The sequence below is a fragment of the Urocitellus parryii genome, chromosome 4, assembly GCF_045843805.1.
Source record: "Urocitellus parryii isolate mUroPar1 chromosome 4, mUroPar1.hap1, whole genome shotgun sequence".
NCBI classification, from domain to species: Eukaryota; Metazoa; Chordata; class Mammalia; order Rodentia; family Sciuridae; genus Urocitellus; species Urocitellus parryii.
In genome coordinates this window covers 211,341,643-211,360,332 of record NC_135534.1, presented here as the reverse complement: position 1 = coordinate 211,360,332, position 18,690 = coordinate 211,341,643, and the positions used below count along the sequence as shown (strand labels likewise).

The 18,690-nt window shown below is 49.0% G+C and overlaps 1 protein-coding gene across 8 annotated transcripts in view; it reads right to left on the bottom strand.

Moving 5' to 3' along the window:
* The window catches only part of Ehmt1 (euchromatic histone lysine methyltransferase 1), a 155,433-nt gene that overhangs the window by 49,342 nt on the left and 87,401 nt on the right, over positions 1-18,690 (bottom strand). For all 8 annotated transcript variants that reach the window (XM_026415212.2, XM_026415210.2, XM_026415207.2 and 5 more), the window contains 6 exons: positions 18,001-18,078; positions 16,206-16,326; positions 12,223-12,354; positions 9,622-9,767; positions 1,904-2,047; positions 469-695 (listed from right to left, as the gene is read on the bottom strand). In XM_026415212.2, the coding sequence (XP_026270997.2) occupies positions 469-695; positions 1,904-2,047; positions 9,622-9,767; positions 12,223-12,354; positions 16,206-16,326; positions 18,001-18,078 (848 nt within the window). The remainder of the gene's footprint in view (positions 1-468; positions 696-1,903; positions 2,048-9,621; positions 9,768-12,222; positions 12,355-16,205; positions 16,327-18,000; positions 18,079-18,690) is intronic.

The following is an 18,690-nucleotide window of genomic DNA, read 5'->3' as shown; positions in this document are numbered from 1 at the left end:
ACTGCAGGGACTGTGCTGGTGACAGAACTCACAAAGCCACATCCATCAGGTAGCATGAAAACAGGCAACTGAATCTACAAAACCTAAAAGAGACCCATATATAAATGGCAATAAATTAATGTCAGCTGTTTCTTAAATGTCAGAAATCACAATAAGCATCAGAGCTGGCTGAGATTAAGCTGGGTGGAGTGCCTGTAATCCCAGTGCCTCAGGAGGCTGGAACAGGAGGAGGCAAGTTCCAGGCCAGCAAGGGTAACTTAGTGAGACCCTGTCTCAAAATGAAAAATAGTGAAGGGCTAGGGATGTGGTTCAGTGGCAGACACCCCTAAGTTCAATACCCAGTACCATAAAAAAAAAAAAAAAAAAGGTAGGCCGAGACTTCGGCATAAAGCAGGAGAAACCAATAACTAGAGGGACCCAACAGGGGCTCGGCCCAGAGAATCCAGTCAGAGCCACTTGGTCAAGTACCTGCCCGTGGTCGTGTCCGCCCTGCCCTCGGTGACCAGGCTCTTTTCCTGCCCAGGGGCCAGGGTCACTGTGGATGTCGTGTCTGCTTTCGCTATGGTCACCTCTTTGGCCTTGGAGGTGTCCTCCCCACAGTGGGGACAATAGCTGGCATTGTTGACTCGAGAGGCACAGTCCTTGTGGAAACGATGAGAGATGCTGCTCTCGGGCTGACATTCCATGAAATTACCCTAAAGACAGGAAGACAAAAGTCACTCTTTGAAAAAAAACTGGAGCTAACATTCAGAAAAAATAGCTCTACTGAGCCAGGCAGATAGGGCAAGCAGGTGAACCAGGTAGGCCCTTAGTCCTAGCCCCATGCTGCTGAGAAGCAAGAACAGTGTATCTGCTTAGAGCACCCACATCTGCCAGCAATTTCCACAGAGAACAGAAGGCACAGAGGTCACCTCGGTGCCCCCAGCCCCCCAGTAACCATCGTTGTTCAGATTCTCTAGCCAAGCAAGAGACTTCATAAGAGATATGGTCCAGGAGGATTTCAGAGGGCCCATGTTCTGCAGAGCAGACGGTACAAGAGTCTTGGGTCACAGAGTGAAGGAGACACCGCTGGCATTTCAGTGAGTACTGTGCAAACAAGCACCATGAGAATGGCCACTCTTGTAAAAAGCTAGATAAGAAGGGCTGGGGTTTTATCTCAGAGGTAGAGCGCTCGCCTAGCACGTGCAAGATCTCAACACCACATTAAAAAAATAATTAATTTTAAAAAGGGATTGTGTCCAACTACACCTAAAAAATAAATATTAAAAAAACCAAAACAAACAAACAAACAAACAAACAAAACCGCTAGACAAGAAGATATAGAGAAGCAGCTCTCCTTGGCAGAACAAAAAGGGTGCTGGAAGATAAGGTAGGATATAAGGTGTGGAATACAAGCTAAGACCTGGAGTGGAAGCTCCTGGCCAGGTTCACAAAGGAGCAACAGATATTTGCAGAAGCCTGAGGCTAGAGGCAAAGGCAAGTGCTGCCCACCAGGGCTCCATGGGGAACGAACCTGTTCGGGGGGTCTTGGGCACTGGTGAGGAGATATCTGAGGGAGTCAATGAAGACAAGATCCTAACCACAACAGGAAGGTGCAGGAGAGGGAGGAGATGTGTCTCCCGTCTAACTCAGGAGTTCACAGTGCAGGGAGCAGAGGATGCTCCACAGGCAGGACTGGGCATGTCTAAGGGCATGTCTAACTGGGAGCAGTGGTGCACGCCTATAAACCCAGCAACTTAGGAAGCTGAGGCAGGAGGATCACAAGTTCAAAGTCAGCCTCAGCAACTCAGTGAGACCCTGTCTCGCTGAAGACCTACTCAGGGTGGGCCCCAGACTTGGGACAAGTCACTGGGATGAGTTTCTAGAGGACATGAAAGGCCCACCAGGTAGGCTGGGCTCTTACCGCTGTGCAGAAGTAGCCGCAGCCAGGACAGCATTGGTGCTTCACCATGCGGCCCCGATGGTCCTCACACAGCACCAAGAGTGGCGCCTTGTTGGACGGTCGCATCAGCTCATACTTGACCACACTGTTCGTGCACCGGCCCAACTGCAATCAGACAAGACCAGGGGTTAGTGACAGAGTTGTGAAAAAACAGCGTCCCCACCTGCCAGGCCCTGGCAAGTGTCTGATACAGAGGTGGTGTTCAGCAAGTTAGAGCTGACTATAGAAGCCATGGGCAGTGCAAGGCAGGTCTCGACTGGGAACACACATAGCAGCACTCGCTGCACACCTGCCAGCACTGGGAACCTAAGAAAGGAAGTCTCGTTTTCTGCACCGCCTGTGGAAGGCAGCAGCCAAGGGACCACACTGAGGGGACCAGCAGCGTCACTCAAGCAGAAATTAGGACATTATCGGGGTGAGAGGAGAGAAGGATGGCACAGATCATTATGGTGAGCTGTAGGAAACGACATGACCAACTCCTGAGTAGACCAGACCAGTGGGAGGAGCCTACACAACAGGGTCAGAGCCGAGGTGTGAGATAGCTGGAAGAAATATCCTCTGGTCTACCTGAGGGGTGTGGGCCCTGGAGGTCCTGAAAGGCTGGACTCAGGGACAATCCTGGAGGAAAGCAAAGGCAACTCTGAGGTGAGGGCACCTGAAAGACTATGTGCTGCCAGGCACTAGACAGCAGGTAGCTGTTTGCCACACAGACAAAGGGTGCTGCTGGTTAACATGTAAAGCTCTTTGAGAGCCAGTAAGAAAGTAAAAATAGCCCAACAAAAGAAACAGTGGCAATTCACAAACTACTACAAGTGCTCCCAAAACAAATGAGACAATGTTTGAATATCCTGGTGATCAAAGAAATGTGACATAACAGCCTCCAGCATTCTTTCACTCTGCCGGACGCCACGCCACCGGTCTTTCAACCTGTCTCCAGATACGAGCTTGCAACAACAGAAAAGCAGGAACAACACAGGTCCCTCCACAGGGGCAGGACATTCCCAGGTGGTACACATGACCTGCCAGACCAGCAAAGGGCTTCACCCAGAATTGTGTAAGCATCACTAGGGAGGTGTTTTGTTTTGTTAAGATAGTATGGGCATTACCCTATATGCATTCAACAAAAAATGGAAGGGGAAGAAGCAGGGCCTATACATCCTAAAAAAGCCATCCACTCCCTGACAACACCAAATGACCCGCTCTGAGCCCTGGTCAAGACCTGCTAGGTGCAGACTGTTCACACCTGCCGATTTGGAAAACTATTTGCAATACATTAAAGGAAAAAGCAAGTCATTTGGAAAAAGAAACTTGATGTGGTATATACACAACCAAGTCTGGAAGGACACACAAAAATAGTAAGAACCTCAATTCTGGAGTCAGAGGCAAATTTATACTTCCTTCTTTGTGCATGTCTGAAGTTTTATAATAAGCACAACTTATTCATAGTCATGAAAATGATAAAATGCATGATTCTGCCCGGCTGCTGAAATGAGTAAGTTGGGGTAGAGGGTCCTGCTGACTTGGCAGAATGCAAACAGGGTGGTGTTTTAGAAAGAGGACTTCAAAGGAATGACAGTGGAACCTAGTCAGGGATGCAAAACAGAGGTACAAAAGAAAAAGTAGGTGAGCGAGGCAGGGGCACATCAGCACTCAAAGCAGCCCCAGAAGGCTCCTCAGGAATGTGTGGTAGAGCAGCAGCACAGGGCAAGCACTGGGAAGGATGGAAAGCAACTGGGCAATCAGGCACTGAGTTGGCAAAACAGACTCAAACCTGCCTGTCTCTGGGCAGAGACAAGGGCAGACAGAATCCTGGGACTGAAGGCCTGGCACCACCCACTTCAGGGAGAGAACACCAGGCACCCAGGCCTCAACACACCTGCCATCACCTAGGCCTTCCTGCAGCTGTAGAGGGCTTCGCTGTTTCACTGAACATTCTGTTCAGAAGTTTTAAGAACACAGAGCAAAGAACAATGGACCCCACAAGGGCAGTACCTAATTTCAAGAATCACTAGCATACTCTGCTCTCATTTGAGCTGCATCCCCATGGCACTTCTGCTCAGGAAATACGGGCTGGTGCATTCATGGGTGAAATCAAACCATTTTGCTCTTAAATAATTCAGATGTACTGCTAATAAGCCATATTTAACATAACCTTAAGGCCATCCTCACACCCCAAAACAGCAGTAATGAAATCCTCAGAGCAGTGAGACCCAGGTTCAAAGGCTTTCACACTGGTCCATCAAGACACACAAGCTGAGCACAGGGCACCTGCTGGTCCCCTAATCCTCTGCAGGGTTGCCTCTCCTTTGCTTCCGCTCCTGCTATTCACCTGTTGAAGAACCTGGGCAGATTCTGGACAGCTACTTCCACAGGCTCTCTTCCTCAGGGTCCTCTCCATCCTCTAAGCCCCTGAAGCCTAGCAGTGGGATCTAGGCCACCTCCAGGCCAAGGTGAAAGCCTGAGTCTGCCTTGGACTCCACTGGCTTACAGCGACTTGCCTAGCAGCACAGCCAGGTATGTCCAGAGGCAAGAACCTTCCTCCTGTATCACGGCCCAAGCAGGTGCAACCAGGTGCAGCAAGGGCAGGAAAGCCCTGGATAGTGTACCTAGCATCAAGGCCCTCGAAGAGATGGTACCATGCAGCACAGGGCTCGCCCCAGCAAGCTGACGAAAGATGAAGGCTGAGGTCAACAGCCAAAACCTGGACAAGGTGGCACAGACGTGGTGCTGAGGGGGCTTGTGTGCAAGAGGCACTGGCACACCCTCAATACAGAGATGACATCTACTCTGGGGCTGGAATAAGAGGGTAAACTGTCCACTACACGAGACAGAACATTCTGAGAATGCAAAGTTTCAAAACATTCTCTCCCAAGTACTCTCTCAAGAAGGGACTCAAGGTAATGCCACTAAGAGGGAGCCAGACACGTGTGCCCCCGCAGGAGAGAGATGAGACGCGTCTGAAGAGACCCACAAAGACACCAACCCCCATCAGTTAGAGGTGAGTTTACAGAAAGCACATAGAAAACAAAAAATGGAACACATGGTATTCTTAACTCTGAGGGGAGATGTATTTTAAGTGGTTCCAGAAAGGAAATGGAATTAGGCATCCCACCTGCTCTGCTATGAAGACTTCAGCATCCTAGGTGCTGCTAAACCAGATCACAGACAGCCCAGACTAAGGCAGGCACAGAGCATAGCAGAAGGGGGACCGAGGCAGTGCCGCATGGGAAGTCAAGGAACAAGAGGAGAAAGCACGTCTTTCAGTAGGGGGAAAACACTAGGAGAAACCAGGAGACCAGAGGTTGTCTGGGGGCACGCCTTAAACGCACTGCCATTCTGAGACAGATACCAGAGTTGTCCTGCTTCCCCCACCCCCACCCTACCCACCATGCAAAGGGCAACAGCCATCTCTGTGGTCAGAAGGCAGTGGTCATTCTGGGGGGAAGTGTGAGGAGGTTCAGAACAGATGCACTTCTCTGTCCTAAAAGTTGAAGAGGCAAAGATGCTTCCAGCCAGGGTGCTGACAGCTCTGCCTGATGCCATTCTCCTAGGACAGGCAGTGCCCCAACTCCCCAGAGAGCCTGGGGCCACCCAAAGAACCAAAAGTGGGGCTACCCTCCAGGTGGGGGCTGACCATGAGTCCCAGCTTTCCAGCAGAAAACACAGAAAGAAGTGACGCAGGTCACAACTCACTGATGTCCCAGTTGGGTTGCCAAAGGCCAACATAGCTGCAAAGGGACAAAGTCCAGGGGCCACAGCCATGGAAACCAGCACTCAATGGTGCTCACAGGTATCGGGCAGGCACAGGCCAGAAGACGCCTCGTTGACATGGGGAAGACGGTGAGCTCAAGGTAAAATATAAACCCACAGGACTATCTGCCAGCACAGCACCCAACTCAATAAGGTGACTCTGGACTAGTGATCCTCTATGGGGGCAATTTTGCACACCCAAACTCCCAGCAACATTTGGCAATTTGTGGGGACATTTGTGATTATAGCTAGGGAAAGTAACTGCACCTGATAGATGGAGACCAGAGATGCTGTTAAACATTCAACATCCAACAGGAAGCACCTCCCCATGACAAAGAATTATTTGACCCAAAAGATCAACTATGCTAAAGTTTGAACCCACTGTCAAGAGAAGAAACAATCATCAAAGAAAGATCTGGGGAACCCAAATGCTGGATTTCAGCCTGGGAATCTAAAAGAAGCCAATGTAAATGAAATAAATACATAATAACAAAGAGTTCAATACAGTCATCTGAGTATCCCCAATCTCGACTCCAAATGCTCCAAAACACAAAACTTTTTGAGCACCAATAACCCTTTTGACTTCCACCATGTACAAATTATGCTTCCACACACCTGAGTGAAAAACAGTCAAGAGAGAGAGGAGTTATACAAGAGGATCAGCTTCTGGCCAATGCTGAGATAGAGACTTAGCACCAAAGAAGATCAACACCTTTCAAGGAAGACAACTAACCTGGGCAACTTATTGTGACCTCATTTCAAAATCAAAACTGAAAAGGTCTGAGGATGTAGGTCAGTGATAGGTTGCCCCAGGTTCAATCTCTAGTACCACTAAAATAAATAAATAAAAAAACAATAAACTTATCATATTAATATAAAGAACACATTTTAATATAAAACTGTTTCCTGAAGCATTGTTTAAAAATTTATTTTGAAGGGCCCATGACAAAACTCAGGGCCTTGCACATGCTAAGGAGATGCTTTACCACACACACTCTGCCCTCCCAAACATCACAAATTTGTAATGAGTATCATTGTCTTCTATTATTTGCAAAATTCTTTAATATCTAGTTTAAATAATAAAAGATGAGGGATTCCTGGGCTGGGGATGTGGCTAAAGCTGTAGCGCGCTCGCCTGGCATGCGTGCGGCCCAGGTTCGATCCTCAGCACCACATACAAACAAAGATGTTGTGTCCGCTGAAAACTAAAAAAAATAAATAAATATTAAAATTCTCTCTCTCTTTAAAAAAAAAAAAAAAGATGAGGGAGTCTCATATCTGCTTCTGCAGTCACAGAGCAGATAATTGTGGATAATCTTTCCATAAGTGATGGTTTCTTAAGGATCTATTGCAAGATGGAATTTCTCCATGACCAATGCACTTCTAGTTGCTCACACTTGGAACCAATCTTTTACCCTGCATGATTGAATGACATTGGAAGTTGCTGAGGACATAGCTCAGTGGCAGAGCATCCCTGGATTTGATCCCAACATGGGGGTGGGGGGTGGAATGGGGGGACATAGTACAACACACAAGACAAGACAAGACATATAGCCTCTTAGTGTCATCAAGGAAAACAGTTCTGACCTCACAGACCCTGCCCCATCAACAGGAAGAGGATCCAATATGGGTCAACGTGGAGCTATCTGAACTTCAACAATAACACAAAGAATTACACCCATCAAACATTACTAAATTCATGAGTTCATAATGATGTTACAAAAGGAAGAACTGGTCAACTTTAGAAGCTGATAGAAAACAATTCAGTACCTCAAGGACTGGCAAACAAAAGGCCTGTCTTCCCTCTGGGAGGTGCTGCTGGGTAAAGAGGCAGCAGAGACATTTCAGCCAATAAATGCAAGATAACCCACAGATTCAGGACAGCACCATTCTGAAACCTCCCACACATCAAAAACACAGGCATCAGGCATCAACAGCTGCTAACACCAGAGAAAGGGAGACAAGCAACTATATGAAGCCTGGTCTTGGGCCAATACCTCCATGGTCATGCAAAGGGATTGAGCTAAATCTGTTCCATCTCCTTATCAAGCTGCAGTTTTGCCAAAAAATGCAGAGGGACCTACTGAACTATGATCTGAGTGTGGGATTCACAAGTCCAGAAGGCAGGAACCTTGAGGGTCTGACAGCCTGGGTGGGTGGGGAGAGAGTCAAGTTCATTTCTTGACCTTGATTTTGATGGTGCTTCCAGAACTCACCTGAGATGAACTGGCTAAGCCCGACATTTGCTTTGTGGTTTTCTAGATCTAATTTTACATCAAACGCAGAAAAGACCATAAGTTCATAAGATGCTAAAGGGAGAAGGGAGGGGCGGCAAACCAAGCCCACTGCACACCACCAGAGGCTGTCGGAGCCCTGTGCCTTCCTCTGAGAAGAAAGACGTAGCCAAGCATCCTGCCCATCTGGTATGAAACTAGCCTAGCAGACGAGGGAAAAGTGGGCTGTACTAAAGACTTCCCACAACAGGACAATGAAGGAAAATCCGCCATTCTGCTGGGGGAGGCAGAAGCAAGCGAGGGCCTGGGCTGAGCCACATCACCTTCTCACTGTAGAAAGCTCCTCTTACAATGCAGTTAAGGGCTCTGAAGAGTTCGAGCATGACAAAAACGTGGCAAGTTGCACCTGTGAGGAGCTGCAGAGCCGCCACAGCCTGGGAGAAGCCAACAAGCGCTGGTCTCTTCCTCTGGCAAGACAAAGACTAAGAACTTGGAGGAGGTCACTAACCAAAAGAAGGCCAGCTCTGGCACCAGGACATGTTTGGGATATCCTCCCTAACCCAGGGGTTTTCATGTGGTTCCAGGGCTAGAAGCATCAGCAGAAACAGCACCTTTCTAGAGAAGCGAGATCAGCCAGAAGCAAGAACCAGCGAGATCCATGGACCAGGAACTTTGGCTATATGCAGAGGAGCCAGGAAAGGGCCACCAAGTGAGTTTCCAACAGCTCAGCCAATGCTGGCCCCTCACAACATGGGGCAACACTGGCTGGCCTCTGAACAGGCCCATTCCTGCTGCTCTTTCCCTGGAGCCAGGGACCTGGACAGTGAGCTGCCTGGCCTCTGTGCCCTGATCTGTGAGCACAAGGAGATCGCAGGCCCTACACATGGAATGGCTCAGGCAGCACCCTGCATAGAGACATGCTATGAGCTGCTTTGCTATCAACACTTCATTAGTTTCTAAAACTTACAGCTAAGACTCAAAACTTCAGCCAATGAGAGAAGCTCCAAAGAGGAGGGCTAGAAGACAGGACCAAGGCACCATGTCTGACCCCGTCCATCCCCTAGAAGGCATAGGCCTGGGATGGGGGACCTCTCCTGGCCTCATGCCAACAAGCTCTCTGCTCAGCCCTTCCCCACAGCCACCCACTGCTAAGTGGCTCCACGGGCTGAAAGAAATCTTGCCAAACAGCTGTGGAGAAATTCTCAGAAAAGGCATTCCCTCTCCGCACTGCCTGTTCTTCCTCTTCTCTTCTGGACGGAGCAAGGGAGAAAGCGGCAGTGAAACCCTCTCAGTGTCTGAGTCATAGATGGCAGGGGGGAAGTAACTCAATTTCACAAAACTGTTTGTCTTAACCTGTCTTGCCAGGAGCCACTATCCTGGGCAGCAGGATATCCTGCTGGTGTGATTCTCCTGCCTCTACCTGCTCACATATGAAATCGCAGCACAGTAGGAAAGACCCCCCCCACAAAGGCCCAAAAGAAGCCACTTTTATTCAGTGCGCCTACCATCCCCCTTTTTAACAAACTCTGGGCCTGCATGGTCCTGTACTAACTCCCAGGATCTACTAGAGAGGTTTCGAACCACACTTCCCAATGCCACCAACTGGGAGCCACAATCTGGAATTTAATGGGAGCTCTGTGCTTTCTGGGGCATGACAGACCAACATTGCTTTGTAGTGAAAATAAACTTGCTTACTTGGTGGTCCACACTTTCGGTAGCCATGCACTGGTTGTTGGCCAGGGTGGTGATCTCGCGGCTCTTGGGGGTCTCCATCCGGCAGCTGCAGAGAGGCACTTCCTGGAGGCCATCTGTCTCGAGCACGTCCGGACCGCTAGCCAGCCCTAAGTCACATAGACACATGTCAGCCAGGGCAACCCTGACTTTCCAGGGGCTGTCCAGAGAACAGCTCATCTTCACAGGACCTCACGGATGGGAGCAGAAGCAGCATGGCTCACAGCAGTGCTCTCAGCAGGAAGTGCAGGAGGCCCCTTGACACCCACCCCCGAATAGCACCAGGAGCCACCTGTGCCTCTCCCACTGCCCGACACCTGCCAGGTCCCAAGAAAAATGTGTCAATCCATGTTCTTGGGCCCATGCCCATGGTCAACAGGAGAGGCTGCATCATCATCAGCCACTCCCAAATCTTTTGGTTTCCACACAAAGAAACATCCACTACACGTTGAGACCTTGTGTTCCTCAGTTGGTTTTAAGAATACCACCACAGAAAATTAAATTTGGAAGCCTCCAATAATGATTTAGTTATCACATAGAGTATTATTCACCTACCACCATAGTCCAAAGAGCCCATTTATTAGCTGAAGAAAGAAAGAATTGGGGAAAACGAGGAAATAAACTAAATGACAATCAGGGCAAAGAAGGCTGCTAATGGCAACAGCACTTATCACTAATAGAGAAGAGGCTGATATGGAGTGGTTCCTGCCTCCCCTGGCCAGGGGCAGGGTACTCTAGAAAGCAGAAACTGGCCCCTCTGAAAGAGGAAGGGCAGAGGGTGGGAGCTGCCAGGAAGACCCTCAAGTCTGGCTAGCAGCTGCAGGGTTGGTTGCTTCCAATGGGATCCAGCCACCCAGCCTGTCCTGTCTTGTGAGACAGTTAAAGCTGAAATTAAAAGGTGGGCCAATGTTTCAAACACTATTCCCTTTATTAAAAATAATTAACTCTTGTACTCATGTCTACAAGTAACTGTCAAAGTAAATGAAAATGAAGACCTGGCCCAAGGAATCCCTGAGGGGACAGAGCCACCTGGGTCTTGACAGTGTGCAGACATAATGAAACTGGGCTGTGTCTTCTGAACTTCTGTATTGCAGAAAAATGAAGCTCCGCTCCACTGGTCAGAAACCAAAACCAAGGGCTGCACAAGTGGCTTGCCAGAAGGACAGAGTGAATAACTCAACCTGGCACTCCCTCTGCAGAGCCCTGAGCCCCTCCCTCTTCATAGCTGCCGGACTCCACTATTCAAACGAGCTCTTCAGAAGTGTGTTCTTGCCTCAGTTTCCCTCCAGCAGTACCATGTTGAGTAGAGGATGTGCCTTCCCCCATGAAGCTGCTCACTATCCCTGGTGCTTACTAGTAATCAATCTGATTTGGTGGCAGCCAGGCGGGAGTTTAGGCCCCTGCACGGGGTCCATAAATGAGAAACAGCCTACACCACAGGTCTCTAAGAAAGGAGATCAGGACACATCACCTCCTGCTGCCTGGTTCCCAGCTCAGCCTCTGGATCACCCACAGCCCAAAAGATCAGGAAATGTGAGATAAGGCTCAAGTTGGATTCACTGTATGTTTAAAACCTTAAGCGCCTTTGAGATGATCCTGACCAACAACATGGCTTTAAAAATGAGGAAACAGGCAAAATGCACGAAGAAGCATCTGGATAACTGTCCTCTGACCATGCTGTGCCCGCATGGCTGAGGCGGCTGAGGTGAGATGAAGAAGCACAGGTCATGCCTGACATGTTCTTGGGCTTGGGAGTACACTCCAATCCCCAGCAGTAAGGACTGCAGGCCTTCAGCCCTCCCATTGAGCTTCGCTCTGGTTACCTGCTGAGGTCATAAGCCACCCGACTCACCTCAACATACTTGAGAGCAAAGAGGATGAGAAAAGAAGCCAATGACTACAGAGATTTCTGACCTCAAAACAAAGATTCTCTCCTGAATGGCCTCCTGCTCCCACTGGCCAGCTCCTGAGGCCTCCTGACCTGCCTGAGACCTGGCTCTGCCACCACTCAGGTGTTCCTACTCCACACTAGAGCATGAGAACCATGAGCAACACTGCTTGTCTCTTCAAGGTGTTGCTCTCTGGACCAAAGGTATAGGAAACAGGTGTTTTATTTTGTTGCAGGACACTCCTAAGGACATTAGCTTAGTGCCAGCCAGAGGGCAGGCTCCAGCCACTGGTTTCAAAGATCATCATAGCACATTATTCAAAGTCAGGTCACCCACGTGTCCTGAAACACGGCCAGGGTGGAAGGGCATCTTTTCTTTAGGGATTCTGCAAAGAAACGTGTCTGGCTCAGGGTAGAGAACACTGCTAGACTCCTCGCAACCTGATCTTGAATGAGGTGTCAACTACTTTATTCTAAGAGGGCTCCCATGCTCTATGACTCTTGAGTGCTGAGAGTGACCTGGCAAACAAATTCTGAACATCTGCCAGTCCACCTTTAAGGGATGCATTTAATCACACTTTCTATTAAAATCCAGTAGGGGGCATCGGGCTAATCCAGAGAATGAGACCAGTAAACGAAGAGCAAGATGGTGCAGTTATCACTACATCAACATTCACCTTCCGATTGGGAGGACAGAATCCCTTTGACACGGAGATCCAGTGAGTCCAGAGAAACTTCCATATATCCCGAGCTGTCTCCCGGAGCTGTCTGCTCGGAGCTTCCTGGAGATGGCTTACACACCTCGGAACCTACACATAGAAGGCACACACCATGAGAATGTGCAACAGCCACCCACTGACAGCACCTGGGCGAGAGGCCAGTCCCTAGGACAGGGCTGACCCTGAGAGACCCATCCAACCCTAACCACAATGCCAACTGCCTGGGCCACTCCAGTTACACTACTGCTTTTCTCCTCTGCCTGCCGTTTTTCTCATCCCCAGCCGGATCCACCTGAATGTGGAAGGAAACTGCATCAAGGCACTCGCATACTAACATAGTTACCTCTGTGACTACACCAGGTGGATAAAAACTGTTAAATAATCAGGAAAATGAATACAAGTGTGGTGTACATCCCATAAATTACTTTAAAATAAGACAGAAAAATCCAACTGGCACAAGTGGAAGACCAACTGATGACCATGTGTGCAGAGTGACAGGGGTCGGCACTAGCTAGAGGCTCTGGCTTGCTCACTGTCCTGAGTGACACACAGAAGTTCCACAGGAAGGTTAGTGTCAGCCCCACCAGGCACAAGGTCTGTGAAGCAAAGCTCTCACTAAAGGCAAGAAAATCGAGGCATGCCAAGGAAGACCACTGCAGAGATGGGCTGGCGCCACTGGTTTTGCAACATGCCCCTCTCCCTTGAGGACACAGGATGGCAGCAGGAGTATGCCAGCCCTCCCGGCTTCCCAGGAGGCCTTAGAGGGACACACAAAGCTGAATACTTGGCACTGTACAGACATTTCACTGGGAAGCCTAAGAAGAGTGTGCATTTACAATGGATATCTAACACCAGCAAGAGGTGAAGGACCATGCTTCACACAAGCTTCTAACCTCATCAAGTGGAAATAAATGAACCACTGATAAAGAGAGACTTTTCATTCACATTGTATTCTGTATCCTAGACCTTAGATAGAAAAGTAAACTACTTTGAAAAATCAGCAATTTGAAGAACATGAATAGTCTTCATATAATTTAAACACTTAAAGATATAACAACTCCTGTGCAAGTAAACATTAGGCATACATTTTACCTGTCACAGCCAAGACGACAAAAACCAAAACTTCTACCCCTCAAGAACAACCTTTCTTCTTGGAGCTACAAATAGTAGGTCAGCCAATAATAAAAAACCATATCAGTGTTCTCATGATCCCAAGTGAAAACAGAAGGAAACACAAATGAAGGAGCAGATGAGCTCAGAGGGAGGCACTCAAGTATAGCACCATAAAACCCGCGCGGCCCTCCCCACCTCAGGGCTGCCTCCGGGACATAGGGGCAGTGAGCCTCTTGCATGTCAGGGGAAGCTACAAGCACAGCTGAATGAGGGGAAAGAGCAAAGTGCTGCAACCCTGAGGAGTGGCACAAAGAGAACACACAAGTAAGCAGGACAGAGTAGAAAGCCCAGAGTAGCCCCCTCATTCAATATCCACCAATATTCCCAGGAAACCCAATAAGGCAGGCTGCACCCTGCTCCGAGGGACTCGCACTCCAAAGCACAGCTGCGCCTGGCCTCCCAGGACTCCACTTTATACAGCACTAATTTGCCAAGAGCAGCTCCATTTTGAGTTAAGTGTGGAGGTAGAATGACTCTACCTTGTTCAAGCCAACAGCCACCGTCTGCCCAGCACCACCCTAAAGAAAAACCAGGCCCCTGCGCTCATCAAACACACCAGACAAAACACAGCAACCCCCTCGCCCAAGACCCACTGAAGGAGGTGCACCCTGAGACTGGGTAGGGTGGCATGCACCAACCCATCATCAGCCAGCCAGTCTGAATGCGCCATGACATTAACTGGAAAATCTCCAGCTCCCTGTCCCTGTCCCCCAGCTCAGCTCCATCTCCCTGGCTTTGAAAGCATCTGCCTTCAGGACCCTGGCCTAGAGTCAGTCCTGTGCTCCGACAGCTCTGCACCCTGAACAAGCTCTTCAGCCTACTCTGCACCTGCCCTCTGCTCTCACTCAGTGCCACCTCCAGAAACCCTGTGGCCACCTTATCCTTGCTCAGCCTTTCTGCAACCTAGAAATCCCGCCATGTGTAAGTGTGACTTGAGTATTACAGAGATGAGCGGTTATGGTTAGACTAAAAGAACCCGCAACTGCCGGGTCATGAGCACTCAGAGAACTGCCACGGATGAAAGTGGGGTAGCACGTGAACTCACTGTTACTCAGGAAGTTCTGCCTCAGTGGAAAGACACAGACACTTGCTCTCGACAAAAGAAAAGTCATCTGGACTGATGGTGCACATCAGCTGCCCATCCGTAAGAGGGAGCTGAGCTCTTCATGTCACCATGTTCAAACATTGCCTCAAAATGCACCAGAACTATCTGTGAGTACTTCAACTGCACAACTTCATGAGAAAATACAGGACAAGATCCTGATGAACTGAGTTAGTCAAAGATCTTTTTGTCCCCTTCTTTTTTTCTCTCCTTGGTACTGGGGATTGAACCCAAGGATGTAGCTTTACCATTGAGCTACATCCCCAACCCTTTATTAAGTCAAAGATTTCTCAATGCACGAAAAGCATGAATAAGAAAAGAATCAATAAATTAGACTTCAACAAAAAATTTTAACTGTTGCTCTGACCCTAAACAGACTAGGTACAAATGTATACAAAACATCCATCTGATTAGACATCTATCTAAAATACTTAAAGACCTTTTACAACTCAGAAGAAAACCACCCTGGTTTTGAAAGAGAACAAAGGATACACACACACTTCACAAAAGGAAATGAACAAAGGCTAAAAGGTGCGACCTCATTATTCATCAAGTAAAAGCAAACAACTGTCAACAGACACCCCGAACACCTCCTAGAACCACTGAAATTAAACAGACCAACCCTAACAAGTGCTGGTAAGCACAGAGAGGAGCGGAACCCTCCAGTACTTTTGTGAGGATGTGAAGCAGGACCTGTGCTTTAAAAAATAGCTGAGCAAACAGCACAACCCAGTCACACCTCTGCTCGAGACCCATCTGAGACACCATCCACTGCAGCTTCCCTGAGAGCCCAAACTGGGAGAGTCGAGTGTACCCACAGAACAGTGGTTGAGCCACAGCTTGCACGTAGTGGGACGCTTCTCAGCAATGACAGGAACAGACTACTGACATGTGCAGCAGTAGCCCTCTGCAACAATTGTGCTGAAAGGAGTCATAAGGGAAAAGCCCACAAGGAGCAATTCCATTCACACAGAATTCTACCAAGTGCTAATGCATCAGCGGCACAGGGCAGATTGGGGTGCATGGGAACAGGAAAAGAGCCTGGGGAAGGGACAGGTTCTTGATGGCAGTAGGGCACACAGGGAACCTGGGGTGGAGAGAACCCAGGTAATGTAGCTATGGTGAGGGCTCCACAGTTGTAGACACAGTAACTCATTAAAAAGTGGTTTAGCTATGTATGTTTTATGGTATGCCAGTCCACATAAATGAAGTTATTTTTAAAAAAAAAAAAAGAACATTGACCTTGGCAATGACCCTGTGGCCTCATTCACTCAACAATCACTGCCAGAACAGGGGTGCTGCCACAAGGCCGGAAGCTGCCATATAGACCAGGCACAGCCACACAGATGGCTACATAATCACAGACCTCCCTCCTTCAAGCAGCGTGGGAAACGTCTATAGGCCACAGGTTGCTAGTCACCCTGTGTAGGTGCCGAATGAAAGATCACCTCAGCTTAGCATTCAGCAATGAAGCCAAGATCAGCAGGTTTGTCCAGAGAAGACCAAGTGAAGGGCACTGAGTTTCTCTGATGAGGTCATTTGAAACATTTGTCAACAGTGGATCCTCCTTTCAAATAAAATCCTATGCAGAGCCCCAGCCCTAGGCCTGCCACTTGGCCCGGAGATGCCCACGCAGGTGCAGGGGCCACGGGGCCACTGCGCTTACCAAGCGCACCACAGGGCTTCTTTCTACTTCTCCTCCTCCTTTTCCGAGCCGGCTTGATCCAGGGGCTCTCAGTCTTTCCTCTCCTCTTGAGAAATTTCTTCTTGATGCTGGATTCAGAACTCTGGAGGACCAAAGGGCAGGAACGTCAGAAGCAAAGCAGGGGAGCTCTCAAGAGCAAAAAGGACTAGGAGTTGTCTGCCTGTAAAATAAAATACTTGCTATGTCTTGATTCTTCTTTTAGCAGATTCACTTCACTTCTAGACATTCTTCTGGGTCACATTCTAAAGATACCCATGCTGTTCCCTAAACATCTCTCCAAGCTCAGTCCTTTTAGAGGCAAAAAAGCCAAGAAACCTAAAATGGAACTCATAACTCTTATTGAATTTCACACAAAGGAAAGGAATAGATTGGAAAATCCTACCCAGGAACTAAGTAAATAAGCTCAGTAGGAGAATACACTTTCCACCACGTGTCCCTTCGTCCTGCTCATGAGAAAAGGAACAATGCTCAGAGTGCCTGGACTCCAAGTCACAAGCCAGTTAAAGACACAGCGAGATGCCTGAGCATCTGTTCCTAAGATCTGGATGCAGGAAGGGCATTCAACCTCCTGGAATTACAACTGGCACATAGCACAGACTCCTAGCCCTGACTGGCACAAGAGAGGGACAAGACACAATGGCAGCATGGGGTCTCATCACCCTCCTTCCCATGGATACAGGCAGACACTTGAGAACGCTGTGCTCAACACATGGGAAAAAACACACTGCACAGCATGCTAGCCATTCAGACAGACTGACACATGTCCTGCCACAGCCATGTGCAGGAGCCCCAGGGTCTGGAGACTATGCTGGGGACCATCTTTACTGCACACACCCGTGCTTGTCCAGTGTCCCTCCCTTTTAACAGCCCTTGCTCCACCCTGAAATCCAGCATAGCAAAGTTTCCAAAAGAACTGTAAATACTACACTCTGCCACTACCCTGATCCTGCTCCTTCCACCCATCAACCAAAAAACACATGTTCATGCCACACCTAACAGTCTGTGTGTTTTATTTCCTTCACTGGGCAGCAGGCTTCCCTCTTCAGAGCTGTTCATAGGTCATGTGCCCCAAACCCCCAGGCTTTCTCCCACAGCAGAGCCCTCCTTCAGGATCTCATGGGCTGTTGCCTCCTGTGCACAGTGCTCACACACAGGGTTTCCTGAGGCTCTGTCCTAGGGCCTCAGCACATTTCCCCATTTCTACGCTTCTCCACTCCCTGAACCCTCAGGGCCTGCTTCTGTCACTTGGCTATCTGCTGGGCACAAGAGACCTCACTGTGGGCAGAATAGAGCCCTGTTCCCTCCTGTCCCTCACTGTGTTGCAACTAACCCACCAGAGTCCTATCCATGCTCTGTCAAAACACCTCATATCAAATGCTACCTTCACCCTCACAGCAGCCACTGTAGCAGGATCCCACACCTTGTGCCATACCACTTGCATGGGACAACCAGCACGTGGACTCGCACACCCTCCCCTCAGCCTGGAGATCAGCACTAACTCTGCACAAGCAGGACAAGCCTACACCAGGCCTGGCCTATTGCTATACCATAAAAGGCCGCACGGCCCTTGGGCTCTGCCTGGCACTACATTATGACTGTGTGGGTCTCTTCACCTATTCTCCCAAGAGCAAGACCTCTGCCTGCCTGTGCCAAGCCCCAGTACCAGAACAGGCCGACTCTCAGCAAACAACAGGGCAACTACAGCGCTTCTTGCACCTCCTCCACTGCACAGAGGCCAGGCCATGTGCTGGATTACCAGGTCAGACTCGTCTCCGCCGTCCTCGTCCTCCCCAGTATCAGCCGACTCCTGCTCCTCCTCTGACTCGCCATCCATCTGAGCAGCCAAAGAGCCGGGCGGGGGGGTTTGAAAAAAACCAAAAACAAAAACCAATTAGTTTCTTTAATGGCAGACAAATGAATTGGAAACAGACTTTTAAAAATACATCAGCAGTGCATGCTGGAGGCACACGCAGGAAAGATCCCATCGTCTGTCCACTGTCCAAGTGGGCTGCCTCTCTGGCTTTGGCCAAGGGGTATCCAGCCTGAGTTTCCACTCCTGCTCCTTGGCAGTGTCTCCATATCATGGTGGGAAGGCGACACTCTCTGTGTACTCGGAATTCAAAACACAGCAGGTATCCATAAAAAGGAAGATAAGAGCTGGGGTTGTGGCTCAGAGGTAGAGTGCTCTCCTAGCACATAAGGAGCTCTGGGTTCGATCCTCAGCACCACATAAAAATAAAATAAAGGTACTGTGTCCATCTACAACTAAAACAAAATATTAGGTGGGAGGTGCAAAACTTAAAAAGTGAAAGCATTCTCAAGAGGCCACAATATAATACACAATCAGGTCTACACTGACAATATCCTAGTCCAATCCCCGGAGCCACAACTACCATGCTACCTCACTCCTTCCAACAAGTGTGCTGCCACACATGGCCTGCAGCTT